The sequence below is a fragment of the Lupinus angustifolius genome, chromosome LG04 (assembly GCF_001865875.1).
Source record: "Lupinus angustifolius cultivar Tanjil chromosome LG04, LupAngTanjil_v1.0, whole genome shotgun sequence".
In the NCBI taxonomy this organism is placed as follows: domain Eukaryota; kingdom Viridiplantae; phylum Streptophyta; class Magnoliopsida; order Fabales; family Fabaceae; genus Lupinus; species Lupinus angustifolius.
The window spans coordinates 26,130,747-26,158,123 of NC_032012.1; the positions used below are offsets into that span (position 1 = coordinate 26,130,747).

Sequence of the window (27,377 nt, forward strand, 5' to 3'; positions counted from 1 at the left end):
AATGACATCAATTTTTTTAAATGTGAGTCAAATTAATCATTTTAAACATGTTTTATAACATTTGATATGAAATAATTTGACCACAAAAAGGAATAATTTAATTCACATTTGAAATTTTTTGCGATTATTTTGGGGTTTTCATATCTTAAAGGACTAATAAAGTCGAAAAATATGAGGAACTAAAATGATTATTTAGTTGTAATAATAATAGTAAAGTCCCTTTGATTACAGTTTATAACGAAAGGATGTTGACATAAGAGAAAAAAATGTACGCAGTGACAGTATATGAGTTTTATACACTGTTATTGTATCATCCACTATTGATACTTAATTATGGATGACTTATAAAAAAAGTAATCAAAATAAATGACAGATGTTAAGGTGCATGTACATAAATTTTTACACTGTCAGTGTATAGATTTTACACTATTTCTATTAAAGGCTGAGTCTTGATAGAGTGATCATAATAGTAATGATTATCCATTAATCCTCAACTAGCACACGCATATACATAATGTTTTAGTTCTAACCTCGGATGAATGATGTTGGACTTTAGTTTCAACAGAATGATGATGATTTCCAAAATGCTTATAACCTTTGATATAACAAATATCATGAAAATTCTCACTTAGATAAGTGGTCTCAAGTTTAACCTTATGGTGTTCAAATATGATAGATACTATAAGAAATAGTCTTGTCACTCATAAAGGAGAAAACCAATTAGTGATAGTTTCTTGGCGACTTGGCTTTCTTAATATTGTGAGTGCACAAAATCAAAATATTAAAATTCTGATTATTGGGTTTCTACTTGGATTTTCGATTAACTGGGTTGAGCCATTGGGCTTAAAAGCATATATATTGAAGGCCTTGTTGTGCCCATTACCCACAAAACCCGTGAATTCGTTAAGCATTATTATAGAACAACTCTTTTAAAAAGGAGATGAAGAAGCTATGATAGAAAAACTACTTTATCTTATTATTGTTTTCTATTTTAAAGTTTAGGTGAATTAGGTCTCGGAGGCTCACCAAGGTAATGAAAGGTCACATGAAAGGTCTTCAAGATATTTGTGTGGTGGATATATTTTTTTTGAGAGGAAGATGTGTTGTTCCGATCCGTGTTCTCATTTTTGTTTCAGACCAATTAAATTGTACCATTCAATCAAAAAGGAAAAATATAAAAATTATATTATATTATTTGGTGCACATTTATTGGATATGGATAGGAAGAGACAAAAAATTTGTGACAAATGATTTTTGTTCATTTTTTTGTTGGTATAACGAAACACCCACGTTATGAGTGAACTAATATCTTTTGAAGTGTGTGATTGTCTCTTCCAACAACTACTACTCTTAGGAGTCAAATCTTTGATCTTAAGCCTAGTAAGATATTCATGGATCTAATGAGATATTACATTACTAGATCAATGTTTTGATAAGCTAAAAAATATATATTGATTTATTTCCCTTTCAATCACAAAATCTTAAATAACACACCTCCACTTGTCAACATTGATGTTGATGCCTTCACTCTGCTACCACTACTATAAGTTATATATAATTTTTTATTCTTTTAGTTTATATCATACATCAATATTTCAAATTTAAATCATCTCCTTTTAAGGAAAGTTGAGTTAACTAGTAAAATATATTCTCAGTCAATGTAATAAAATAAAAAAATATTTTCATAATTATTTTTTAGTTTTGAGCTTATTATTTATTTGTTAAACAAGATAAAATTTTCCAATAAATAAGGTAAAAAAATAATGAAAACATCATAAAATCTATTCAAAAAATGTAATATGATTAAATTAAGGATGTCGCGGTAGCTACCACTCGAACCCAACTCAAATTTAATAGGGAAAATCTACTTTAATTGTGTTTGAGTTTTTCCGATTTTAAATTTTGGTATAAGTAATACTTGATCACGAACCCAATTTATAGAATAAATGTCAAACTATAAAATTATCTTATATATATAACATATGTATAACATTAGAGAGGACAAAAAATATTCATTTAAATGATAAGTGCTAGGTTTTAGAGGGATTTGATGTGAGTTAGAGTTACTCAAAACCGGATAGAGATAGAGATGATAGTCTTTTTCTAGCACTATTTCATTCGGGTATAAGATTCGAGTTCATGTAAATATAAATTTGGCCTTGATCCACCCCCCATCAGTATCCCTATTTTTATAAAAACCTTCTTACAAAAATCATTTGTCAAGGTTAATTATTTTCGAAACTGAATCATAAAAAAAACATTTTTTTAAAAGAAAAAAGTCTTTATTAAAAAAACTCGACCTTGATCATTATCTAAATCAAAATGTTCTTACTTACTTTACAAGAAGTTCTAAAAGTCATTGAAATTGATATACTTCATGAATAAAGCCTAAGCTTGCTCAATCTTATATTATTATCTTGCTTATCATGATCTGCTTGATTATTCATATGATACACCTCATGAATAATCACATACTTTTCCTTTTTCCATCATATGATTTTGTGTTCATCAACATTGCCTCAATTTTCTAATTGACAATCATAAATGGTTTAAACATTTTCATTGGTCACCATCGACTCTAAACTTCTTAATTGTGTTCATGATGAAAACATATATTTATTTGCAATAGGCTTATGAAATGACCTACCAATCTACATTTTGCATCCTATTTTATGGCAAAATAATTTCTAAAGACAATTTTCTTAACTCTTAAGCCATTAACACCAACCCTTATACTCTTGCAACTTCTATGCAAATCCAATTTTGCTCACACTTTCTTAGGAACTTTTTCTAGAGTTGCCTAGGAACTCAATAACTAAAGGGAGAGTCCATTTGTTATCTTACCATCTAACCAAGGCAATCACCAAATCAAGTTAGCAGATTGATTCACTAATCACAAAATCGCCACAAATTGTATCAAGTGGTGATGCAGAACTTGCAAATTATTTGCAATAAGTATAAACACTTTAGTAAAAGTAAGTCACTTACCAATTTTTGGAACCGAGATCTACTGTGTCATATATTATTTTATACATTTTATCATGTGAATGAAAATATGTTATGTCAAATAAAATTTATTGTTGTTGTTATTTTGTTTCATTATCATTAATATGAGATAATATATAAGACATGATTTGTAACATCTTATCTGAGTTCCAATATGTGGTGGTTAGTTCTAATGGCTAAATATAACATGGTAATATCTTCTTAGCTCATTGGATCATGAGTCACCCAGCATTCAATTCCTTATATCTTATTCAAAGCTTCAAAAGTTTCTAATTATCATTATAATAGATAACAACTAAAATAATATAGACATAGACACATATATATCAATTGAAAGTCTATATGATTGTTTGAAACATGGATGAATTATGGATAAACACTGATTTTTGTGTTGGAATTTGGATATTTCTGTTATAAAATGTGTGAGATTATATTTGAGTGAAGGTCAAATAATGACACTACTACATCTTTGATAGTAACATGCATCATTGTGTCCTTATCTTTTCATCTAAAAATATTGATCGGATTAGAAATTGCATTTGTAAAGTTTTGTTTCAAAGCTTGCATATCTAAATCATAAAGAGAAGCTTCCTTTGTTATGAACTAATTAAACTTCATCATTCCCTTGTGGCTCTAATTCATAAGATGGGTCACATAGATTTTAAACTATGGATAAATTAAAACCAATGAATAGTCCAAATAAACCACAAGTTTCTATAAACTTCAAATCCAAATCAATCTTTTTGGTTATTAATGGAATCCAAATCAATCTTTAATCTCATGAAATGGGCTTGAGTTACTTTTGTACCATGTGTTAGTCCAAATCAATACCTCTCTTACAATATGTTAGATCAAACGCACCAGCACTATACATGCTGCATATTTGTATAATCATGTGTGAATTGAATCAAATGTGTGAAATTATCACATAGAATAAGGTATCTTAGTTTGCAATGTACAGAATTTTTCACAACAAAACTATTACTTGCATTTCAAAGCAACAGCACCAAGCAGAGGAAAACATAATTGTGATTATTAATTTTTAGGACAAGCCACACGCTAGTATTAAACATGTTTAGTTCGTTACAACATTGAATTTATTCAAATGAATGATAAATCAAAGTAATATGTGACAAACAGATTTGTTCTAGATACAATACATGGCAACCCATTTTGTTTGGTAGGACTTGTTCAACTTCAATGGCTTTCTAAGCATTCGTTTCATATTCAAATCTTATCTGATTTTCATGATTCTCGGTGCAATAGAATCCTCTGTTAACCTATTACACAGTGGTATAATTTGATTTTATTCCCAATCAAAACATTGTCCTTAATTTAATAAAAACCAAGATAACATCATAATAAACCCTAGTCATGACCATTGTTGCTTCAAAACCAAAATTCTCCCAAACCAAAAATCCATTCAACGCGATTAAACACTCATAAGAAAGCTTAAATAATAACCTGCAAGATGAAAAAAACCGCACTAAAATCCATCCACGAGATCCAAAGTTATGAGCAAATGAATCGAGCTTAAAAGCACACCTAAAGCAACCAATAGCACCTCCAATCTCTGAAAACATTGAATGACATGCCCCAACACAAACCATCACTAACCGTTGATAAACGATAGATCCAAGGGCTGAGATTTAAATTAGAACACGACATGTATCCATGTCAGGGTCCCGTGGACCAATGAAAATAAAGTATTTGGATATCGTTCTACACAAACTTGATTATATAAACCATCGAATTTCCTTCATTTTCTCACACCCAAAAATATTTGTTCTTCACAATTCTCTATTCTCTCTTATCAATTTTCTTAGTCTTATTCCCAATTCTAAGTAATGGCAACAGAAGAGTCTACTCTTGCGGTTGAAGTCACCGCGCCGGAGCCAATCACCACCGAACCACCACCACCACCACCGGCTGAAGAATCCAAGCCTGTAACCAAGGCTAAGAAAACCAAAGATCCCAAACCTAAGAAAGTTTCCAAACCACGCATTTCTACTCATCCTCCTTACGAAGAGGTTCGTTTTGATTCGATTCCATTCAATTCCGCTTAATTTTGTTATTAGGAATTGGATCTGATTATTTATTTGATTTTGCAGATGATTAAGGAAGCGATTGTGTCGTTGAAAGAGAGAACAGGTTCAAGCCAGTACGCGATTACGAAGTTTGTTGAAGAGAAACATAATCTTCTTCCTCCAAACTTCAGGAAGCTCTTGCTCTTCAATTTGAAGAAGCTTGTTGCTTCTGGAAAGCTTGTTAAGGTTAAAGGATCCTTCAAGATTCCTTCAACTCCTAAAAGCAAGCCCGAGCCTGCTAAGCCCGAGCCTGCTAAGCCCAAACCCAAATCTGTAGCTAAACCTGCACCCAAGGCACCGGCTAAGGCTAAGCTTGCTACTAAGCCCAAGCCCAAAGCTGCTGTGGCAAAATCGAAAGCTGTTGCTGCTAAGCCCAAGGCTGCTGTGGTAAAGCCCAAGGGAGCTGTTGCGAAGCCCAAGGCTGTAGCGAAGACTAAGGTTGTTGCTGCAAAGACCAAGGTTGCGGTGAAGCCCAAGGCGAAGGCCACGAGGACATCGACGAGGACTTCTCCAGGGAAGAAGGTTGCGGCAGTTAAACCGGCGGTGAAGAAGGCAGCGACGTTGAAGAAGGCTGCGGTGAAGAGTGTTAAACCAAAGAGTGTAAAGTCGCCGGCGAAGAGGGTTGGGGCTAAGAGGAATGGAAGGAAGTGAGAGGTGTGGAAGGTAGTTTCGTTTTAGGGTTAATGTTTGTAAAGTGTTTTTAATCCTTTGCTGTAGTAGTTGCTGTTATAATAATATATGAGATTCTGTTTAAGCTTTCAGAAGTTTTCTGCTTAATGAGTTAATCATAAATGTCGCTTATAATGATGTGATGAAAGTGATTATCTTCGTAATCACAATATTATATTGCATAATATAGTTAGTTTTTCAAGTATGATAATATATTTATGATAACTACAAGAGTTCTGGAAATTGAGATGTGTGAGGAATAGTTATTAGATGCGTTTCTTCTATGATAGAAATAGAATGAGTTTTCAGGTTTGAACAATATGAAAATTGTGGAGTTCGAGCAATCTACCACATTTTGGTATTGTAGTTTGTCGGCAACATTTGAGTTAGTGAGATTGTTGGCTTTCTGTAGCACCAATCTATTCACATGATAGGTTACCTTGTATTAGGAGGTGTTTTTGCCGCTGTGCTGTTAAGGAATTTAAGTGGAACTCATTGCTTAATTCTACAGATTCCTCCTCATCGTTTTCATGTGTTTGAAAACCTATCATTGCAACTTCTTCAGTATGCCTAAGGAATTATGTTTTTTTTGTTTTCATATTCATTAAACAACAACCTTACCATTGCGCCTAGCTCACCCTCTTGTTTCTTTTGGTTTCTATGGAACAGAAAAAATGAAGTCTTGAGTTAAGCACATAAAAAATATTACTGGAAAAGAGGTGAGTTAGGGGCTGGAGTTTTAACTGCCCAAAAGATAGAATTGTAGCTACTCCCAAGGTTATGATTGATTGTGTTTAGCTAATGTTAACCGATAAACTTTTAATCTAAATTAGGCATTCTTGTGGGGATTTAACTCCTATGATGTGTTTTCAGTGTCCAAGTTTCTAACAACTTATAAGTGCCTGTTGTTGTGAGTTGTCTCATTTGTTGCTGCATTCTGTCTCCATTTTTTTCTTCTTTCCTTCATCAATTATTGTGATAAAAATTTCAAATGTGAAAACAAATTATTCTGTCTCTAATTCTGAATTTCCTTTAGGATAGTTGTAAACTAAATACCATCAAATGAAAGTAGTTTTTTCTGTACACCAAATCAATTTGGAAACTAAATACCATCAAATGAAAGTAGTATGCAATTGGATCATGACTGAAAAGAAATGGTATAATATTCAATTTTAATCAACAGGACTTGATACATTTGGTAGATAGATAAGTCCCTTGATTATGCTGAACAAGATTTGATCATATATAAAATAGAATTTGTTGAGAGAGACTGTACCTATTCCGATGATCTCTTCGCCTCGAGTGAGAGTAGTCTCGGGCTATGGTTGGTCGAACCCTTGGTGCACTTGAAAAAAGAACCTATTTGTTGTTTCTTTGTACATATAAACTCATCACATCAGTACGACATACATAAACTTTCCTTAGTCACAGATTTCAATAACCTATGGAAGTTCATTGAGCTTATCTCATGTTTTAGTTTCCTACTGCAGATGATTTCCATCCTATGAACCTCATCTTAAAAGTTAAAGGTGGAAAAAGATCATCACTGCTTCATAAACAACTTTTATATATCTCAACTTTTTGGATTGAATACTTGAGCTCTTGTTGGATGTTCAACCTTGAAGGTGATAATACAATGTCTTTCCAAATGGATCCAGCTTCACGGACCGGGTTTGGATGTTTGTATAGTTCATATATGGAGTTGGCATCTTCATTCAACCTAGCAACCTTCTTCAAGCAGTCGATTTCATCTGGATCAACCAGCAGTGTCTTGTCTCTATCTTTCCATCCTATCAACTTTAAATTGTTTGCAATGTAAGTATTGGATCTTGAATGTAGAGAGAAAAGGAAACTAACATAAAATGACAAGATTAATAAAAAGATTAGTAATAGAAATATCTAAAGATAGTATTCACAGTCTTTTGCAACGAAGTTTAGTATTAACTGTTACAGCAATCATTTCTATATCCCTGGAAAGAGTGTGTATATAGGCAGGTTTGTTGTCATCTAATGACAACTATATTGCAAATCTTTAATTTTAACACCAGTCTTATGTTAAGACTTGAGTATTATATGCAATGTTCTTCACTGTCTTAAATTGAGTCTTAAATTTCAAGACTCTACCATGTGCTCATGGGTCTCATTTCCATCTTCTTATCCACTCCAAAAACTTTACAATGAGGTGTAAACTTTGAAGAGTCTGAAGTTGAGTCTTAGCTAGAGAAATGTTCATGTGGTAGATAGAGTATTGATTAAGTGCATGAGATAAAGATGCCCCATGAAATTGGAGTGAAGTATGTGTACTTTACCTTAGGTGGCCCTTCCAAAGCATTTGTACTGTATAGCCGGGCATTGTCTACTAGCTGACAGTAAGTCATAAAAGCATCAGCAAATCTCTTGTGGGATTTCAATTGTGGCTTCACTCTCACTCCTCTTCTACACATGATAGCTCTCCTGTTTGCATTCAAATTTCAATGTTAGCAGAATCCATTTTCACCCGAAAAGTTACGATTGATAAGTAAGAATGTAAAATAGAAAGATTATTAATGATGAATCTACCTTATGCCTCTAATGACAGCAAGGTAAGCATCACAGACTACTCCAACCAGTTCTATCCTATATGGCTTTCTCTTTTTCCCTTCAACTTGTTCAGGTTCTTCACCTTCAATTCGCTGCCAGTAGTTTTCAGTTACAGTTCCATCATCGTTCATCCTGTATCCAGCTCCCATGCGGTAACGGCGGCGGTGGACATTTCTGGCCATTGTTATTGTCTGCACAACAAATGGTACCCAGGAGAGTGTTCCATCCATAATTACATCCCTCCCCTCATTTAGTGCTGTTACCAGAAGTGATGAGGCTGCATCTGTGGAAGATTGGTGTACCTATTTGCAACAATGACCTTATCATGGAAGAACCAAAAGCACTATACAACTATGACATGATTGATAGATTGAATAAATTTGGACTGTGCCACTTTTCACCATATTCACCACACAAGAGAAGTGAAAGATGGAATGTTATCCACATCGATGAACAGAATTATGGTTTTAAATTGCGGTTGAAATCACACTTGTAGTTAGATTGAATATATTGCTACAATTGCGAAAAATGTGGCTGCAGTTGTTAACACCATGTGGTTGCATAGACTATCAAAATTACAGGGAAGAAGCAGAGAAGAGTTTCAACTTTCAACCATCTCACCAGTTCAGCTGTTCGAATCATGTCATGATGATGCCCTCTTGAACTAAGGGCCTTATAGATGACATCTGATTCTTTAAAGGCATCTGCCTCAATAACAACAGCATTCCCTGCTGCTCCTGCCCAGAAAGGTCTGTTCAAATTTCATACATAAAGAAACAATGTTAGACTTTTGCTGTTTTTGTTTTCATGATTTCATATCAAAGGATAGCTCATAATATATCTTATTAGAAGGCAAATGAATGGTTAATTTTTGTTTCAGAGATTATAACTGTTCTTACTCTTTGAGAATCTCCTTAAGCACTGTGCTCTTACCAGCTCCCATACCACCTCCCATGAAAAGGAGCACTGGACTCCTATCACTGTGAGCTACTGGAGCCATCACTTCTGTGCATTGGGAGTCATCAGCTGATACAAGTCCCATTGCTTTCATCTCTTCTACCAAGGTATTAAAAACTCTAGCCACCTTCAGATTCTTGGTTACCCTTTCCACCCTTTGTTCCCTGTGCAAAGGATACTATTTAACTTCTAGAGAAAGAAACTGACCCTTTTCACCCGGCTCATAATGATTACAAGCATTCTGACTACAGTTAGAATGTCTGGATTATAGAACTTTGGTCTGTGACCCAAATTGTTGTTCAAACATGTAACATAGGATTGAATCAATTGAGAATTAAAGAGAAGAAGGTAGGAAGGCAAATGAACACACAAGACTTATATAGAAAACCGCCTCTTTAATGTAAGGTAAAAAATCAAAGATGATAACAAGCAATATTCCATTAAAAAAAGGAGGGGCAAGAAATCCTCTTATAATGATCAAACAAATAATGAAATTTGAATGAGGCTAATATGAGATGTTATTCAGTGTAATACTTGTGTTATGCTGTAGACTTTGCATGCAGTATTGTTTGGCAATATGTGGCTGGCTTGGAAACTGAGTTTCAACAAATTATAGCTATGTTGCATCTCTACTTGTAGGGTTATAATGCAGCCCCTATAGTGAAGGCCGGTGGAGGTGTTATTTATGAGTAAACCTCTTTCAATTGTCTTAATTATTTGCTCCTTCAAAAGGAAAGCGTATAAGAAGACCCTATTACTCTCTCTTTCCTTATTATTACAAATTTGACTGGTAACTTTTCTGGTTATTCCTTTAGTTTCATAGATATTCAAATCTGGTTTCATAAGTTCATCAGTCTCAAAGATGGTTTAGCTAGTATACACACCTAGTTGCAGCCATAACTATGTTCTTGAGCTTCTTTTTTGGCTCAGATTCAGAACTCATCACCTGCAATAGCAAAAAAACAAACATCTCTCTACCTGACATTATATAAACAATTCAATACAGATGATTGTAAAAGTGTCTACATGTTCTTAATACCTGACTAATCAAAACATCACCATGTTTCCAATGGAATGCAAAGTAACTGAGAATGCATCTCTCAAACTCCTCTACAAGCTTCACAAAAAGCGAATCCGCATCCGGTTCGTTCTCAAAAAAGGCGTATATATCATCTTCACACCCATCACATTTTCTTATGTATTCAGAAGCCAGTTTACATAAATGTGGACAACTTCTCCTATCTTTGAACCCCATTTGCCCAGCTGCAACATATCACAGAATCTTACATAATATACATACCCCAATCCTCTTAATATTAATTGGTGTAAGAGTTAGATCACCAATTTGTAACTCTTCTAAATAATATATTATATGTAATTATGTACATGCCTAAGTGTATATTTATGGATCCATGTGCTATAGGTGTAAATTAAGAATGTGATCTTCATGGCATGCATGCAATATTAATATTACCTACGTAATGAGAGAACCTTTCAAGCTTAGGGGGTTGGCCATGTTTTGATAATCTGAGACGTGGTATAATCTTCTGATCTCTCATATTTTTGAGACGATAATGCATTGCCACAGCAAATATCAACCCAATGGAAGAGGCAACCATGATTTGTGTGAAGCTTGTTGTTTTCCCATCTGTATATTCTGGTGAAGAACAAGATTCAGGTTTCACTGTACTTTGCATCATTAATGTAATCTAAATCAATATAAATACACAAAACCATATTCTACATATCATGTTCTATTAGTGTTACTAACCTTTCTGCATTTCCCTCTTAGAAATCAAACTCAGATCTATCGGTTTTATTATTTGTGAAGAATTTGATTATTATTATGGATGATAAAGGAAATTCTTCATTTCACTGCCCTTGTTGCGTTGACAAGTGGGTGCACGTCTTTGCATGGCATTATAGCCAATGGGCACTATTTTGTCGTTTCTAGCTAACAGACCTAACTCACTAATAATCATAAGGGATAATAATAATTATTATTATAAATTTAAATTGGTGACTATTCAATGTCAATTAATAATATTCCACTATTTTAAATTAATTAATTTATTATTTTGGAGTCAATTGAGATAAATTAAAATTTTACTGAAATAATTTGTATAAATCTTCCAAAAAATAATTAAAAGTAGGATAGAGATAAGGTATTAAAGCAAACAAAATTACATTGTCAATATATTAACCACTTATATGAATTTTTTTAATTATTTTGCACATAGTTATAGTTATGAATGACATTTCTTTAAAGTCAAATTCCTTATTATCTAGGTTTTTCATTGGGTAAAGCCATAAGTGTCAGTGACTTTAGAATCTGCATGCATGCTGAACAATTACACTGTTCTTTTCTCCCTTTGTGCAAGTGAATATACAAAGTGATACTCTACTGTCCATACTCTGTAGGAAATCTGAGCTGGATGAATAGTACTAGTAATAGTTATACATAAGTAGGAGTACTATTATTCATCAATTTTTATACATACATTATATACATTTATCTCAATCTTAATTTATTTTTATCTTATGCATATACACTTATTAAAAAAATAATGAAATGTACATCCAATAATGTCCCTATTTTGTTTTGCATCAAACATTATCCTACAAATTATAATATATTGATCATCTTATACCTTTCAAAAAGGAGTAGGAAAGAGAGATAAAATGAGAAAAAAGAGAAAATGTTGAATGTGATTGATGATGTAGTATGATAGTGTATTAGGAAGAAAGAGAGCTAAGTTATAAAAGATTATGTAATAGAAAAAATACAAAAAGGTAAGGGCTTTAACTTTGAAGATCTATTGTCCCGAATGCCGAAGTATGTTCCAAACCAATCATAATGAAGAAAAAATGAATAAAACCATATATGTTTAATATTTTTAACTGATATGACATATTGTAATTAGTTTGAGACAAAGTTTAAGATATTTTGGAAACATCATATCCTTGTCCTAACTTTGATATGTATTTTAGTAATTTTACCAATAATAACTTTAGGTATAAAACTTTGTATAACTATCATTGGCAAGATATTGAGAGAGAACTGAGAAGTCTCATTTTGTTTTCAATCCATGAAATAGAGTTTGGTATGGTTTGATTGGGTATGTGGATCAACCCCTGTGCACTTACCCTCAATTTTTAAGGAGCACATCCTTTAATATCCTCTTATTCACATATTTGCCTTAAAAAAATTGGGGTACTCATTTGATGTCTCATACTTTGTGTCACTCCGTGTATCATGAGTTTACGATTGATCAGAAAAATATTTAATAATTAAATTTTAACTTAAATATATTTTTTCTGACCAATCATATGCTCATGAGACAAAGTGTCAGAAAACATGTGTACCACAATTTTTAAGGGCAAATATGTGAGTAAGAGGATATTAAAGGGAGAAGAAAAAAGTTTGTGGGTTTTTGGTAATTATATCACTCTCTCGCCACATCTCATATCTTCATCACAAAAAACCTAACTTATTATTCACAGCCTCCATAAATCAAAAACCATATCCATTCTTCTCTCTTCTCTCTGAAGCTTTGTGAATCTCTCTCTCTGTAAGACTCTCTACTCACACAAACCCTAATTCTCTATTCTTCCGTCCACACATTCGCTATAGGGTTTCCATATTTCATTATTTTTTTCAAATGTGGGTTTTAAGCCCTCTCCAATCTTCATTATTATTTATAGTTTTTGTTTAGTTCAAGATTTTAAAATAACCCTGAAGTTATGCTATTTTTTAATCGTTGAGTAACGATGAATTGTTTGGTTCTTTATGTTTATGCTATTTTAGGGTCATTTTTTGTCCTGTTTGTATTTTTTTAACTTTAAGTTGAAACCGGTGTTGATGAGTTCTTGTTATCAATGTTGAGTGATTACGAATTGTTCAATTTGTCATGTTTTTTTTCTTCCTAGTGTCGTATTGCGCGACATGTTTTTTTTGGAGTTTATGTTGAAAATGGTATTGACGGGTTGTTGTTTTCAATTGATTGGTTTGGCAGCGACCATTATGTCTGGGGAAGTTGTTTTTGATGAACAAGATGCAGGTTATGTGCCCGAGAACCTTGATTATCCGCAAAACCATTCTGATGAACATGATGAAGGAAATGTGATTGATGATGAATCTGGGTTTCCTCAACTGCAGCCTGATGAACATGATGCCGAAATATTAGCCGAGGAGGAAGCCGATCCTCTCGAAAATGAATTTGATGATCATGGTGTTGAGGAACTGCCTGGAAACACTGATTCCCTTCCACAAGAGCATACTGTAACTGAGGAGGAACATCAGGATGGAGGAGATGTGACTGAGAATTTTACTTCTCAAGAAGTACAAGGACCTGAGGGTGATTCAAAACCAAGTGAAATAAAAAAATGGCCAGGTTGGCCTGGAGAGAATGTTTTTAGAATGCTGGTTCCTGTACAAAAGGTTGGTAGTATTATTGGCCGCAAGGGAGAGTTTATCAAAAAAATCACTGAAGAGACTAAAGCTCGAATTAAAATTCTTGATGGTCCACCAGGAACCACTGAGAGAGCAGTGAGTTCACTTTCCAATTTCTTGTCATCTATGAATTGGCGGATAATATGGGATATACACTGTTTGTTTGAAGCATATTGTGCATATTTCTGTTCATATACTGATCTCTGTGCTCATTTGGACGCATTATCTGTTTTTAGATTTAAGTTGTGTTTTTTGTCCTATGCCCCTTTGCAGTTAGGCTTTTATCCTTTTTGTCCAGTTCATGAATGTATTGATTATACTTGCAATCGTGATACCTGTACCACAAAGTGAGAAACTTGATTGCCATTGTTAGGGCTGAAATTTTATGTCTTCTGTGGTTCTTGATTCAATCATTGTGAAGTTGATAAGAAATTAATATGGTTGATATGCAGATAGATTGACATGCTTTTCTGTTTGCCCCTTCTTGAGTAGTTTCTAGGTGCTTCCTTTTGTATCTGCGGGGATTTGTTATCCTCTTCTAATTTTACACCTTCTTTTCTAATAAAAAACTTTGGGAGAACCACAGTGCAAAAGCTACCTATTGTTGTTATAGAGGCCAAGGCCTTATAATCCCACACTAGATTCCCATACTTCCAATGTGGGACTCAAGTGCCCTATAATCGGATCCTAGCATCCCACCACACTCCGCATCCCAGGCGACCATGCAGACTGACTTTGCACTAGCCCTTTGACTAGTCCCAAGTGAACACTGCAATGCCAGTGTCACCACCCACACTGCTTGTTTGCACCTGAGAGACATGGTGCAAAGTTTTGATTACCAATTGCTATGAACCTTGGGAGGACCACATCACAAAAGATAACTATTATAGTTGGAGAGCCCAAGTCCTTTTAAACCCACACCACAATCCCATACTTCCAATGTGGGACTCAAGTCCCATACCTTGCAATTGGATTCTAACAGAACTATAAACATGCAAATATAACATAGGGAGCATCACTGCGTGTCATTTCAATATATTTAAAATATCATCATGATTATTAATAAAACTTGGTGCTATATATTTTGGTAGCTACTCAGTTCTTCAAAATGGAAAACTTATACTTAATGAAACAAACTTCTTATATCATTAAATGAAATTGAAACTTACTGATTTATCCATGAGAAAATATGTTAACACATGAATACTGTTGATAAGGAATTTAATGAAGAAAAACAACTTGTCAGGGAACTGAAAACTATAAAACTACCCATAATCCAGCAGCAGATAGAGGAAGAGATAAATAACCAAACAGTTTAAATATATAAATAAAAGAGTTGTCTTTTGTCACGATAACCAAATGGATGTGTGCAGGTTGTCAGCAAATATGAATGACCAAAGTGACTTCAAACTGAAGAGCTAAAGTTCAAGTTGCAGGGAAACAACAACAAGCTTATACAACTGCTGAAATGTTTTCGTCTTAAGAATCAGAAATAGTTGTGGACTTTGGTGGCAAGAAGCCTTCATTGTACCTGGTAACTTCAGAACTTGGTCGATTGGTGTCTTGCCACACACCCTGGAACTCTTGCCTAGGAAACACTCCTAAAGTCACTAAAATGATAAAACAAGGGAGAAAAACTTCTTAAATCTGATCCACATATTTACACGTACACAGAACTGTTAGATGAAGTCAGGAAACTATGCCAGTAAAATTTACAAATATGAAATATATATCAATCCATTTAATTACATAAGTGACTTGTATCATTAATAAACTACTTCCAATATTTAGAGGAATTAATGAAATATTGAATTATTCATAGCTCTAAGAAGTTTGACTGACATAGTGAAAATAATTCATTTGAAACATATTATGAAACATTGAGATGGGTCAAATAGAGTAAATTGGTTTGTGTAATAGTTTGAAATATATCTGTTTTAGGTATTTCTCAATAGCCTTCTATTTTATATGATGTGTTTTTGAGTTCTCTTTCTCTGACCCTTTAAAAGGTAATGGTTTCTGCGAAAGAAGAGCCAGATCGCGCCATACCACCTGCTGTGGAAGGTTTGTTAAGGGTTCATAAACAAGTTGTCAATGTCGACCAAGATCCTGCAGACAGTGCATCAGGTGCAGGTCGTCCAGTTGTTACAAGGCTTCTAGTGGCAGATACTCAAGCTGGAAGTTTGATTGGGAAGCAAGGGTCCACTATAAAATCCTTCCAAGATGCTTCTGGTTGCAATATACGTGTTCTTGGATCAGGTGTGTGCACTAATATTTTAAATTACTTTCGGAAGTATTCTTTGTGTTTGTCAATCAAATCAATTTCCTTTTCTAAGTTGTTAGTGAACAAATATATGAGAAGCATGATTTATGATATCTGAGTTTGTGACTAATGTATCTTAATCATATTTTTTTACAGTAGAACACTTGCCAGTTTTTGCTCTGCGAGATGACAGTGTTGTTGAAATACAAGGGGAGTCTGCTGGGGTTCACAAGGGAGTTGAACTTATTGCACTTCATCTACGTAAGTTCTTGGTTGATCGCAGCATAGTTGGAGTGTTTGAAGCAAAGGTAAGTCTCTTTTTTCATCGTCCAAAGCTAATTGACATAAAGATTAAGAATTTATGCAGAGGAGTTATCTCATGAGATTCATTGTGTTGTGGCACACTGATTAGTTAAGCTGATTTGAAACATTCTTGGCTATTTATCAATTGCATGCTTTCAAGCTTTGGCTATATTGGGAATGATGGATTGTAATGGTTGGTCATAGAATGGGACCTGCCAATTCAATGTTGACATTTATTGCCGACTTTCATTGTCATTGTTGTTTTGTATTTTGAGAAAGGGTTTCAATGTGATGGCTTTTTTTATATGGTTTGGAATGAAGCAAACAATTGTACATTTTTTCAAGTCACATATTTGCCTACAACTGTGTGTGCATAATTATTTCTTCCTTTTCCCAACCTTCAGATGCAAAGGCCGGATGTTCGAGTTAACCAGAATGTGCCTCCACACCAACAACACCATCAACCTTGGGGTCCTCCTCCTCCTCAAGGGTTTTCGGCTCCTGGAAGTAGTGGTGGACCTGCTTTTGCACCCAATCCTCAACTTATGCCACCTCCACATAATTATGATAACTATTACCCACCTGCTGACCTGCCTCCCATGGACAAGCACCTTCATCAGGGTCCACCACCTGCCTATGCCAGGGATCCTTCTATGGGAATTCATTCGTCCACTGCACCACCACAACAATCTGTTGTAACTAAGGTGTCTTCTTTTGCCTAACATGAGAACTTTTTCCTTTGGTTTTGTGGTGTTAATAATATAACTTCTTTTGTACTATGTAGGTCACACAGCACATGCAAATTCCTCTATCCTTTGCAGATGCTGTTATTGGAGCATCAGGTTCAAATATCAGCTACATCCGTCGTGCTAGTGGGGCAAGTATTACAATTCAGGAGACCAGGGGTGTGCCAGGAGAGATGACTGTTGAGATAAGCGGTACTGCATCACAAATACAGGCAGCCCAACAGCTGGTGCAGGTATATGATTTTAAAGGAATTCTCGATTCTGCTAATCTGCATGTTACATGTATTATTGTTATAGTTTGGGCAAGTGCCTGACTGAACTCTTTCCCGATTGGAAGTGGTGAGGGCTAATATTATCATGTGTTCATAATAGCATCAAATATGGAGAGGAAATTTGGTTGACATCCAAGTATTTGGTTATTTCTTGTATTTTTTTCATGAGTTCAGAATGGCAACTGATGAAGTTGGGCTAAATTTATATAGTAAAGTCTCACAGGATAGGTCAAATTTTCCTTAACCAAGTGCCACTATCATGTTTTCATGCAAAAAAATTTCTTTTTTGATATTGTCAATGAACATAGAATTAATGAAAATCGTATCCTAGGAAGAGAAGTACATAATCTAGCAGTTACTGAAAACATGTTTCGGACTAGTTTTTTGGTTGCACCTCCACCTTGATTGCACTTAGTAGTATTGTGTTTTTGTTTGGTTTTAGATCAATTTATCTGAATTGGGTACAATCTATTTGATGCAGAATTTCATGGCTGAAGCTGCAAGTGCTGCATCACAGCAGGAACATATGGGGGGATCAATGAACCAAGGTTACAATGCCTATGCGACAAATGCTCCTGTTTATCAATCTCCACCTTCAAATGCTAGTGGTCATACAAGCCATGCTCCTTCTGCAGACTATGGTTCTGTATATGGCACCAATTATGGCTATTAACAAGATTACAATCAATTTTCATTGAGGAGCCTTGTGTTTTGTAAACATTTAAGTTCAATTCTAGTTCTTGTTGTCGTGGGTATTTGCTACCAGCCCTCTGGGCGTCCCTTATATTTAAGCTGTTTTGCATTTGCTACAATGACTAGATAGAATTTAGAGGACATAACAAATTTCAAACCCAAAAAAAAAAGATATGATATTTTGGTAGTTTTTTATGGTTGGTTTCATTTGTGTTTTCAAGTCTTTTTAATTTGGTTTTGAAGGGGAAGTGTTTGGATATATTAAACATGAGGTCTTAGGTTTGATCCTAGATCTGTGTATGAAAAAATAGGTTAATCCTTAATTTTCTCTTATTGGAGGACACCTGATATTGATTGTCCTTGTTCTATTATTCGGCCTTGCCCACTTTGTTACAGAATTATTTCATTTCTAAAATAAAGAATAAAGAATCATTTTATTCTTAAAAGAAATTCTAATACCTGAATTTGAAAAACTCAATAGTTTTCAAAGATGTCAAGTAAAATAAGTCATTTAAGTATATTTTTTTATGATTAATTTTTAGAACATTTTAATTCCATTATAAAATATTTTAACTTTTTAGGTAATAATTTGATTGAGATGAGTGTTTATATTTGAGGAAATAATTTGTAACCATAACATTTACAAGGAATTAGGTGGTGCATTCAAAGAGACATTATAGCTGGGCTATACAAATAAGGGTTTGGATGAAGTTATCCCCAAAGTTAATTAGGAATTTGGTGTAAAGCATGACTTTCTTTTTTACAGCAGATAAATCAATATCTATCCCGCACTTATTTTTTATATGCATTAATATAAAGAGTGTAATACTTATGCGACACTGTAAAGATGTATATATCATTTTCTCTTCATTTTGATTATTTGTTTTATGAAGAGTCAATAATGATGGAGAATGAATGGTAGATGATATAATGACAGTGTAATAATTCTTATACTGTCAGTGTATACATCTTTTTTTTCTAATATAAATAAACAATTGAAAATAGAAAGGTAATGAAGTCCCTCGTTTGTTGTTAGTTAAACATGGTGTCCACCAATTCCAATGTAAGCATGTTTAATTTCTAACTCAACCTATGAATTCATTTTGATGTGGAACAAGTCATATTTCTTGCAAGCTCCAGCTGTTCATAAAATACTGCTATCAACGTGTTGGGCACTTAGCATACCCATCAACATGTATGCATAATCATTACACACAACTATCCATTAAATTTAAATCAACTTTTTATTTTATATTTTTATTTCATTTTTAAATTTGTCCTTTTTAATTGTATTTAAGTCTTTGGTAATACATTATTATTTAAGAACTAAATTGTATGAAATAAAGCTATAAAAACTTAGATTCATGTATTTAAATTTACACATTTTTATACATTAACTAAACATTAAACTTCATAAGAATTTTTTTACTTCAATTTGCAACTCACAAGCAAACAAATCATAGGCCGTTGGTTACAACGGTCTCTCGATGAATCATAGTGGGACCTACTTATAATTTCGCGCCTTATACTTTTTCACTTCACTATTTTTATAACATTTTTATTTCTCTCTTTATTTATTTTCTTCTCTTTTTATGAAAAAAATAATTTAAAAGAAAAGAAAAAGTCCTTTACATTCTCTGATCAGAATTTGTCTCTGCAATCTCTTTTTCTCTCTTTCCATGGTGAAGCTTCAGAACAGGTACCACATTTTTCTGCATTTTCCAATATCAATTATCATTCAAAATCACGTTATTTTGTTATTTATCCTTGATTTTTCCTTTTTTATTTATTTTATTTCATAATTTGGTAACAATTTTTCATATATTAATCAGAATGCAAATTGCACATTATCTCTGAATCTCAGATTTTGATATATTCCAATGTGTGCCTCTTGAATTCACTACTATGTTTATTTAATTCACATAACTAAATCTGCGGTTGATAGTTAATGAATGCATAATGTGACACGGTTAGGTTGGTTTGAATTGGATATCCGTTTATGGTAACAAACACTCTTCATAATTATCTATCAGTAGGTCCACATTGATAATCAGTTGAAAATTAATGAGTCTATTTCATCATTTGCTTTTTATTTTAATTTCAAAATTTAATTTTTCTTGTCATTTTCTAAGGAGTTTTGACAATTTATGTTGTTTCTGATTTTTTTGTTATGTTGTTGTGGTTGTGCTATCTATGATTTGAGGTATGGAATCACTGTTTGTTAAAATGGTGGTATCAATTAAATGCAAATGTAGCTTAGATTTTTATTATTTCTGGGTGCTAAACTTGGATTTTGATCTCATGGTGGGTGTTTGCTTCATGTTTCTAGCTTTTCTAGCCCCTGATAGATACTCCATCTATGTTGGGGATGCAATTTTCGGCTTTTGAGTATGAATCTTAAGGACTTGTAGAGTAATTGTAGTGGAAATGGCAGCAAGTGGAAGTGAAACTTCATTTGTCAAAACAAAGAGGACAAAGGGTTTCATCGCCCTTCTTACAACTGCAGCTTGTGAGTGGTTTTTGATCTTTCTTCTGCTAGTTGATGCCGTGGTGTCGTTTCTGCTCACAAAGTTTGCAAGTTATTGCCAATTGCAATTGCCTTGTTTGTTATGCTCCAGGCTGGATCATATCTTTGGCTGTGAAAAGCCAGAGTTCTACCAGAACCTATTTTGCTGCAAGCATAAATCAGAAATAACTTCTTTGATATCATGTCATATTCATGGCAAGGTTGCAGATGGTCATAGGATGTGTGATGATTGTCTTCTGTCATTTACCACAACCACCAACCCCAACACAAAAACTCACAGGTTGTTGGCGGGTAAATTAGGGTTGGTTCTTGGTGGGTCTGGTTTCCAAAGCCCGTCGTTGAGCAGAGATTTGTTTACTGCCTCTAAGGGCTCAAGGCAGTGTATCTGTTGTGGTAAGCTTTGGAAGTCAGAACAGAATGCCTCCAGATCCATCCAACTAAAATCATCTGGTAGAGCTGTTCTTAAGCCATACATTCCTTTGCCTCATGCACAAAGGCAAAGCCGTTTAAATCACCGGGAGAACTCGAAGAAAGTAAAGGATAAATTTTATGGAACAGAAGGAAAAGGAAATTTTCATCATGTTGGGTACACTGAGCTGAGACTCAATTCTGATTCTGAGTCCGAGTTTCTATTTTCTGATGATGATGATAATGTTAATATATTTCATGAAAACATTGAAGCTGGTAATGACCCTACAACTCAATTTACACCCATGATTCCGCCAAAATGTATTCAGGATGATTTGAATCCAGCAAAGGCACATGTGGAGCACAACATCAGCAAGCACTATGATGAGAAGTTCCTGGGTTCTGATGCTGTTAATGACGATGATCTGGAAGATTTTAATTTGCTGCAAGAAAATAAAAAGTCACCTAGTTCTGACGTGCCTGTGCCCATTTCACTTGATGAAGTTTCACCATCACCTATTGCTGTGAACCACTGTAACAATGAATCAGAAGTTGATAAGGGTTCATACCTTTCTCATAATTCTCTTACTGGTCCCTTATCGGAGCTCACGACTTTGGATGGTGCTCACACACTTGTTGGATCTTCATCAAATAAATGTAACAATTCTCTCTATGCATTTCCTTTTTTATTTTTCAAAATTAACTCTAACATTTGCTTTCTAAAATGCATCCAGCTGCAGATGCTACACTAGCAAGTGGTACCGGACTTGTGTTCGAAAGTCATGGCGACATCTTAGAGAACATTGATACAATGGAAATAGCTTCTATTGAAACTGATCCCGTGATAAGTGATTCTGCTCCTACAAATACAAGTCCTATGCCAAAGAACTCAAGTAGCATGAGTAAGTCCAATCTCACCTCTATGGAAAGAGAAGTACCTGGTTTTGTCACAGAACAGCCGACCATTGAGGAAGTTGTTAAAGTCAGGGAAGAACTGGAGCTATCACCATCACGTAGTACTTCTCCTCATGGGTCTAATATGTCATCAGAAGTTCCCATAAATCATGCTCGTTCCCCTGTGATAGATGATGAGACTTCCAATTCAAATGCAATTCAGGGTCTTCAAAAGTCAGCCTCAGTGGAATCTGCTCTTGAATCTCTGGATGGATCCAATGATAGTGAAATTGAAGGGGAGTCTATAGTTGATCGATTGAAGAGACAGATTGAGCATGACAAGAAATACGTGGATTCTTTACAGAAGGAACTAGAGGAAGAAAGAAATGCTTCTGCTATTGCTGCAAATGAAGCAATGTCTATGATAACAAGGTTACAGGAGGAGAAGGCAGCACTGCAAATGGAGACTCTTCAATATTTAAGAATGATGGAAGAACAAGCAGAATATGACAATGATGAATTGGATAAAGTTAATGACCTACTGACAGAAAAGGAAAAAGAGATACAAGATTTGGAAGCAGAGCTGGAGTTTTATCGGTTAAACTTGACAGATGACCATGCGGTCCACAACATGCCTGAGGAGAGTTGTGATTCAAAAGGAGGAAGTGTGACAGAAAAAAATGTTGGTGCTCATAACAGCACTGATACTCTAAACATTGTTTCTGATTTGAAGTTCCCTGAGGTATCCGAAGTCAGTAATGAAGCTGTGCCTTCTGGAACCTCGTCTTTAGAATTTGAAGAGGAAAAGCAATATATTTCAGAGTGTTTGAAAAACTTGGAAAAGAAACTTCATCAACTTCCTTGGAATGGGATTTCCTCTGATATATACAATGTCAGACCTGAAAAGCTTGAAGTCGGTGAATCAAATGAACTAGGATCTTCTAAAGGTGAAGGTCCTCAATTAGATAGTCACGAAGAGACTGATTTGTCCACACAGAAAAATATTGGTACAAGTAATGGAAACCACACTGATAAGGGTTGCTCAGCTGCTTCAGATAGTGGTGATTGTTCTCTTGATAAAGAAAATATTAATTCTACATGCGTTGGACAAAAAGATTCACCACCCATGAGAGAAGTGGATTTGGTTGCTCTAGAAAATGAAATGTCAGACCTTAATGACAGGTTGGAAGCACTCGAATTTGATCGTGATCTTCTTGAGCATATAATAAACTCTCTTCGAAATGGAGATGTTGGAAAACAATTTATTCAAGATATAGCTCATCAATTGCACGAGCTACGGAAAATTGGGATAAGATCAAAATGGTAAGCATATAAGCAAGTGCTTTTTGTTGTATAATTTTATTTTATGACGCATATAATGCTTTCATATGGTATTTAATTAAACATTGTCTAACTCGTTTCAATAGACACAATGTAATCCTTCCCAGAGTCTTCTCAATTTGCTTTGACAATTACATACTTTTGGCCTTTTAAAGCAGACATGTAAATAATGGTGGGCATACTTTTTTGCCTGGAGGGGTGTTCAATGGTCATAGAAGTTTATGAATGCCTTTTACAAATTCTGTAAGTCTCATTTACACCTTAAACTTTGATTCAAATGTATTTCTTTCTTTAAATCTAACAACAACAACATATTTATAGCGTCTGACATATTCTGTAGAGAGTTGTAAATTGTAACAGTAAGTCCTGCCAAATCCTTAATTTGGATTTGGTCAAGTTTTCAAGCATGGACTTCTTATATAATGAAATATTAGAAGATTAACTTATATTTTCTGAACCTTAGTTATTTTTGCTACCGCATGATTTTGCATCAATGCACATGATAGAATTGCTTATTGGTTATTAGTTGTGGGCATTGTCTGCTGTTGATGCAAAGCTCATATTTTATATGGAACTACAAAGTTCAATTTTTCTAAATCAGAATTATTTTAACAAAGGTTCAATCTTTTAACATTGAAGTTTTATTTTAACTTTTCTTAAAATGAAAAATTAATTTAACTTAAAGACCTGTGAACATTAGCAATGACTAAAGGAAAAGCGATAAAGAGAGAAAGAAAAGAAAGTGACAGTGAGCTTATTTGTTTGTGCTCCTTGCTTCTGTGTGCATCTAATTAATCATGGTAAATGGATTTGGATAGTGTGCCTCTTAGAGTTAAAACCTTTTTGCACAATCATCATTCATCAGTTCATCCTTTCTAGCATTAGTTTTTAATTTTTATTCTCATTTTGATATTCTAACTCATTTCTTCTTCTGATGCTTGTCAGTATTACATATGTATGCAAAGATCAGAATGCAGCACAAGGAGGAAGAAACTTGTAATCTATTGCAATCAACAGGTAAAAATGACAGAACATGTTTTATTCTTTTGACGTGACTGCATATTATTGAGAACCAGAGGACAGAATCTGAAGCACAAGCATCTCTATATATTGCTTTGAATAAGATTATAGAATACGTTACATGAATAGTAAACTTTGGCTTTTAGTCTCTTGATCCTTCTCTGCTTTAGGACTCTTGCCCTCTATATTTTGTGAACTGAATAGAATGTGGAGTTTAGTTTTGGTGTATTGATAAGATGGTACATGAATGAATTGATATTTTTGTATGTTTGGGTGATGGAAAACACTTGCTCTGTGACACTGAGTGAATTTATCCCCAGCAATGCAAAGATTGATTGTGTCTATGGCTGAAATCATGACATGTTAGTACCTTTTGAGGATCCAATAATTTCTCAATGGTGTCTGTGATCTTATATTTTAACATTTAGTTTTTAAATTACTCATTTGTCTTTATGATGTTTTTCTCAAGAAAAACATATTTCCTCTACAATTATTTTCTTTCTATACATTCATGAAAGAATATAGAGAGGAGATAAATGATAACATTGTTAAGATAATAAGAAATAAGAAAGATGGATAAACATTAGAAAGGTAAATAACTAATTTGATGCTTTTAAAGGTTAAATAATCAAATTAGAACATAAAAATAAGGTAAATTATCATAAGGGTATTTTAATTAAATTTTATTTGGAAGAAGTGTTCTTTTGATATGATAGAATGAAAGGAAAAAGAAAGAAAAATGGTGAAGTTATTTTCTTTCCCTCCCAATGAAAGAAAAAGTAACCCCACACACAGCAACATAGTAAAGCCTTGTCAAAATGATACACAGCATTCTTAACAATTTTCTCTTTTCTTTCCTCTCAATTTATCAATACTAAGAAAAGGTTAAAGATGGTTCAACTCAAAAATCACTTTACCAGGGAAGAAAACTTGGTGAATGGCTTAATCCTATAATGCTATTTAAACGGGAAAAATAATTACACAAAGAGGAAAATCATAGATTGGAAGGGAAAAAGCAGCAGAGAAATTTTTTAACAGAAACTAATCAAAGACACAGTTTGGTAAGGTGCATTTCTATGGGTCTTCATGAATTAATTAAGTGCCACATTCATGTAAACTTGGGCTCGTGACACTTATAAAAAAGTAATGATATATGACGTTGTATGTGGACATATTTATAACTCTATCTCCATAAATGTGATTATATATTACCGGTGTTATGAGAAATGGATCGTACTAAGCGGTCCCATTGGTTTGACTACTAACTGGACTTGAAAACGGCTCTAGTTAGCAGTTTTAATCGAATGAGAGTTGAACCGCTTTGAACCGGGAATATTCCGGTCCGACCATGTTAAATTCGATTAAACCAGAATAACCCGGAAAATAAACCGGACTGTTTACTTAAAATTAAAAAAACGAAACACTACTCTAATATTGTGTTTTACTCTGGTCTCAAAAAATATTAAAAAATGTTATTTCAATATAATTATACATAATTATTATATACAATTTTACATTTATATATAATTATATATTTGTTTATAAAAATATTATTTATATATTAAATCACTCGATTCGACCGGACGGTTTAACCGATTAAACCTAATACGAGACATCTTCCGGTTTGACATCCAACTCAAATTTTACATTATATTATTACACTGCTTTGATATTTTTTAAAATTATTTCGATAATAAGTAATTTTTCAATAAATTTCAATATAATGTTTTTTATAAATTATAAAAAAATCATATCATTAAAGTGTTTGATAAAAAATCAATCAGAAGTGGTGTAAGGACCCCTATTTAATTAAGCCTTATTTATTTACCATATTAAATGGAAACAAATTCGGCTTAATATATAATGATTTATGAATCAATAAGAAGGGGTGTAAAATGAAATTATATAACTATATATCATAGTAAATAAATTTCAAATAATCGGCTCCTATAATTTGATCTGTTTATGGTAAATTTAGGAATTATTTTACAATCTTTTATGAACCAAAATTGTTATATGTTAAAACTTGTATAGAAAAAAAATCAAAAGATGTGTTATTATATAATTGTATATGAACCACTCATCAATATTATTGTATCTATCTATACTAATATATAAAGCAAATACTTAAAATAACTACCATGGAGTAATTTTTGTTGTCTATTTTACCCTTTATAATTTCTAACTTTATGTTTCTATAAACTCTTATTCTCTTATTATAAATTTACGGTTACTTTTCTAAACTGCAGCAGTTCTTCAACCCCTCTCCCATTTTTTACTTTTTAACTACCCGCTGGGGCATGGGTTTCTCATTCACTACTTTAGCATTTCACATTCTTCTATAATAAATTATAAAGCCAACAGACTACTCACTACTTCCTCCTTTCACATTCTTATTTTCTCATGATCATTTCTCATTTCTCATTTTCCATTTTGCAGGTAGAATGTGGATATAATGCAATTTTACATTATAATCAATATGGATGGTGTGTAGAGAATGTGATATCAACAAAAGTTCCCTCTGGATGGTATTTAGAAATGTAAGGTATGCACTTAAGATTATAACTCGCTCATTTTCTCTTAAGTTTATGCTTAAATATTGTTATCATGGTTTTCTTCTTCACCTATCTTTGCTTACATTCTATTCGATGAAATACCAAAATGAATTACATTATAGTGTGCATTCATGAATCCTTTGTTTATCGTATTGTATGGGTTCATAGAACAAATAATTTAACATTAATCGACATATTGTCTCAACTCATTCAAAACATCATCTTTTTTAGTCTGCAATTAGAAAAAGTCATTATCTGAATCATAAACATTCTCTCAATTTATACAGTTGCCCAACCTATCAATAATAGGCTATGGATTGCCCAACCTATCAATAATAGGCTATGGATTTCAACAATTGATGATAGTTATATGTATTGCCTTTGTTTTGTGATATGATTATCTATATTGCTTTGTGATATGGCTTAATATTTCAACCTTCAACTCATGCTAAAAGTGGTGGCCAGATCATTCCCAAAATGGTTCTCTACATTTCAACCAGCGATGATAGGTAGTTGAAAAGAAAATGTAACTTTAGTATGCAATCAAATTTCTACAGTGATATTAAAGAATATGGTAGTAAATTGAACTTCACACTATGTTAC

The 27,377-nt window shown here is 33.6% G+C and overlaps 5 protein-coding genes and 1 long non-coding RNA gene across 15 annotated transcripts in view; 5 read left to right on the forward strand and 1 right to left on the reverse strand.

The window, feature by feature from the left end:
* Positions 4,764-5,857, forward strand: LOC109346681 (histone H1-like). 2 transcript variants are annotated; one of them, XM_019586377.1, is made up of 3 exons: positions 4,764-5,036; positions 5,118-5,519; positions 5,553-5,857. In XM_019586377.1, the coding sequence occupies exons 1-3, from the start codon at positions 4,854-4,856 to the stop codon at positions 5,742-5,744; spliced, it is 777 nt and encodes a 258-aa protein (XP_019441922.1). In that variant the 5' UTR covers positions 4,764-4,853; the 3' UTR covers positions 5,745-5,857. The 2 variants fall into 2 exon arrangements, with proteins under 2 accessions (XP_019441922.1, XP_019441921.1); XM_019586376.1 differs by having other exon boundaries at positions 5,118-5,857.
* LOC109346679 lies at positions 7,287-11,111 on the reverse strand. 2 transcript variants are annotated; one of them, XM_019586374.1, is made up of 9 exons: positions 11,071-11,111; positions 10,774-10,956; positions 10,339-10,562; positions 10,184-10,245; positions 9,242-9,463; positions 8,964-9,093; positions 8,322-8,644; positions 8,072-8,216; positions 7,287-7,559 (listed from the first exon to the last, which is right to left on the reverse strand). In XM_019586374.1, the coding sequence occupies exons 1-9, from the start codon at positions 11,078-11,080 to the stop codon at positions 7,314-7,316; spliced, it is 1,545 nt and encodes a 514-aa protein (XP_019441919.1). In that variant the 5' UTR covers positions 11,081-11,111; the 3' UTR covers positions 7,287-7,313. The 2 variants fall into 2 exon arrangements, with proteins under 2 accessions (XP_019441919.1, XP_019441917.1); XM_019586372.1 differs by lacking the exon at positions 11,071-11,111 and having other exon boundaries at positions 10,774-11,014.
* Positions 7,469-9,516, forward strand: LOC109346682. Its single transcript, XR_002107546.1, has 3 exons — positions 7,469-7,577; positions 8,924-9,091; positions 9,279-9,516. It is a non-coding gene; the product is annotated as an uncharacterized LOC109346682 (long non-coding RNA).
* LOC109346678 (flowering locus K homology domain-like) lies at positions 12,754-18,240 on the forward strand. 2 transcript variants are annotated; one of them, XM_019586371.1, is made up of 7 exons: positions 12,754-12,867; positions 13,316-13,848; positions 15,762-16,011; positions 16,172-16,323; positions 16,723-17,022; positions 17,103-17,297; positions 17,818-18,240. In XM_019586371.1, exons 2-7 carry the CDS (start codon positions 13,324-13,326, stop codon positions 18,007-18,009), a joined length of 1,614 nt encoding a protein of 537 aa, XP_019441916.1. In that variant the 5' UTR covers positions 12,754-12,867; positions 13,316-13,323; the 3' UTR covers positions 18,010-18,240. The 2 variants fall into 2 exon arrangements, with proteins under 2 accessions (XP_019441916.1, XP_019441915.1); XM_019586370.1 differs by having other exon boundaries at positions 12,768-12,871.
* On the forward strand, positions 19,629-24,563 carry LOC109346683 (myosin-binding protein 3-like). 7 transcript variants are annotated; one of them, XM_019586383.1, is made up of 6 exons: positions 19,629-19,728; positions 20,359-21,542; positions 21,594-21,621; positions 21,699-23,181; positions 23,355-23,442; positions 24,145-24,563. In XM_019586383.1, exons 2-5 carry the CDS (start codon positions 20,457-20,459, stop codon positions 23,422-23,424), a joined length of 2,667 nt encoding a protein of 888 aa, XP_019441928.1. In that variant the 5' UTR covers positions 19,629-19,728; positions 20,359-20,456; the 3' UTR covers positions 23,425-23,442; positions 24,145-24,563. The 7 variants fall into 7 exon arrangements, 5 of the variants coding, with proteins under 5 accessions (XP_019441928.1, XP_019441927.1, XP_019441923.1 ...); XR_002107548.1 differs by having other exon boundaries at positions 20,359-21,621; positions 23,358-23,442; positions 24,134-24,563; XR_002107547.1 differs by having other exon boundaries at positions 20,359-21,621; positions 23,358-23,442.
* The window catches only part of LOC109344767, a 5,414-nt gene continuing 1,938 nt past the window's right edge, over positions 23,902-27,377 (forward strand). Inside the window, exons 1-2 of the mRNA XM_019583515.1 lie at positions 23,902-23,959; positions 24,145-24,216. Of these exons, the coding sequence (XP_019439060.1) occupies positions 23,902-23,959; positions 24,145-24,216 (130 nt within the window). The remainder of the gene's footprint in view (positions 23,960-24,144; positions 24,217-27,377) is intronic.

Bases quoted from the DNA above. Each gene is read 5' to 3' on its own strand.
- LOC109346679 (XM_019586372.1), bottom strand. From the start codon at position 10,999: ATGATGCAAAGTACAGTGAAACCTGAATCTTGTTCTTCACCAGAATAT. The intron at 9,464-10,183 runs GTGTGTATACTA...TCCTTTGCACAG, and splicing joins ATAGTTATGGCTGCAACTAG to GGAACAAAGGGTGGAAAGGG. The intron at 9,094-9,241 runs GTAAGAACAGTT...AAATTTGAACAG, and splicing joins CTTAAGGAGATTCTCAAAGA to ACCTTTCTGGGCAGGAGCAG.
- LOC109346678 (XM_019586371.1), top strand. From the start codon at position 13,324: ATGTCTGGGGAAGTTGTTTTTGATGAACAAGATGCAGGTTATGTGCCC. The intron at 16,012-16,171 runs GTGTGTGCACTA...ATTTTTTTACAG, and splicing joins TATACGTGTTCTTGGATCAG to TAGAACACTTGCCAGTTTTT. The intron at 17,023-17,102 runs GTGTCTTCTTTT...TGTACTATGTAG, and splicing joins AACAATCTGTTGTAACTAAG to GTCACACAGCACATGCAAAT.
- LOC109346683 (XM_019586382.1), top strand. From the start codon at position 20,457: ATGGCAGCAAGTGGAAGTGAAACTTCATTTGTCAAAACAAAGAGGACA. The intron at 21,622-21,698 runs GTAACAATTCTC...AAATGCATCCAG, and splicing joins TGGATCTTCATCAAATAAAT to CTGCAGATGCTACACTAGCA. The intron at 23,182-23,354 runs GTAAGCATATAA...GGCCTTTTAAAG, and splicing joins ATTGGGATAAGATCAAAATG to CAGACATGTAAATAATGGTG.
- LOC109346681 (XM_019586376.1), top strand. From the start codon at position 4,854: ATGGCAACAGAAGAGTCTACTCTTGCGGTTGAAGTCACCGCGCCGGAG. The intron at 5,037-5,117 runs GTTCGTTTTGAT...TTGATTTTGCAG, and splicing joins CTCATCCTCCTTACGAAGAG to ATGATTAAGGAAGCGATTGT.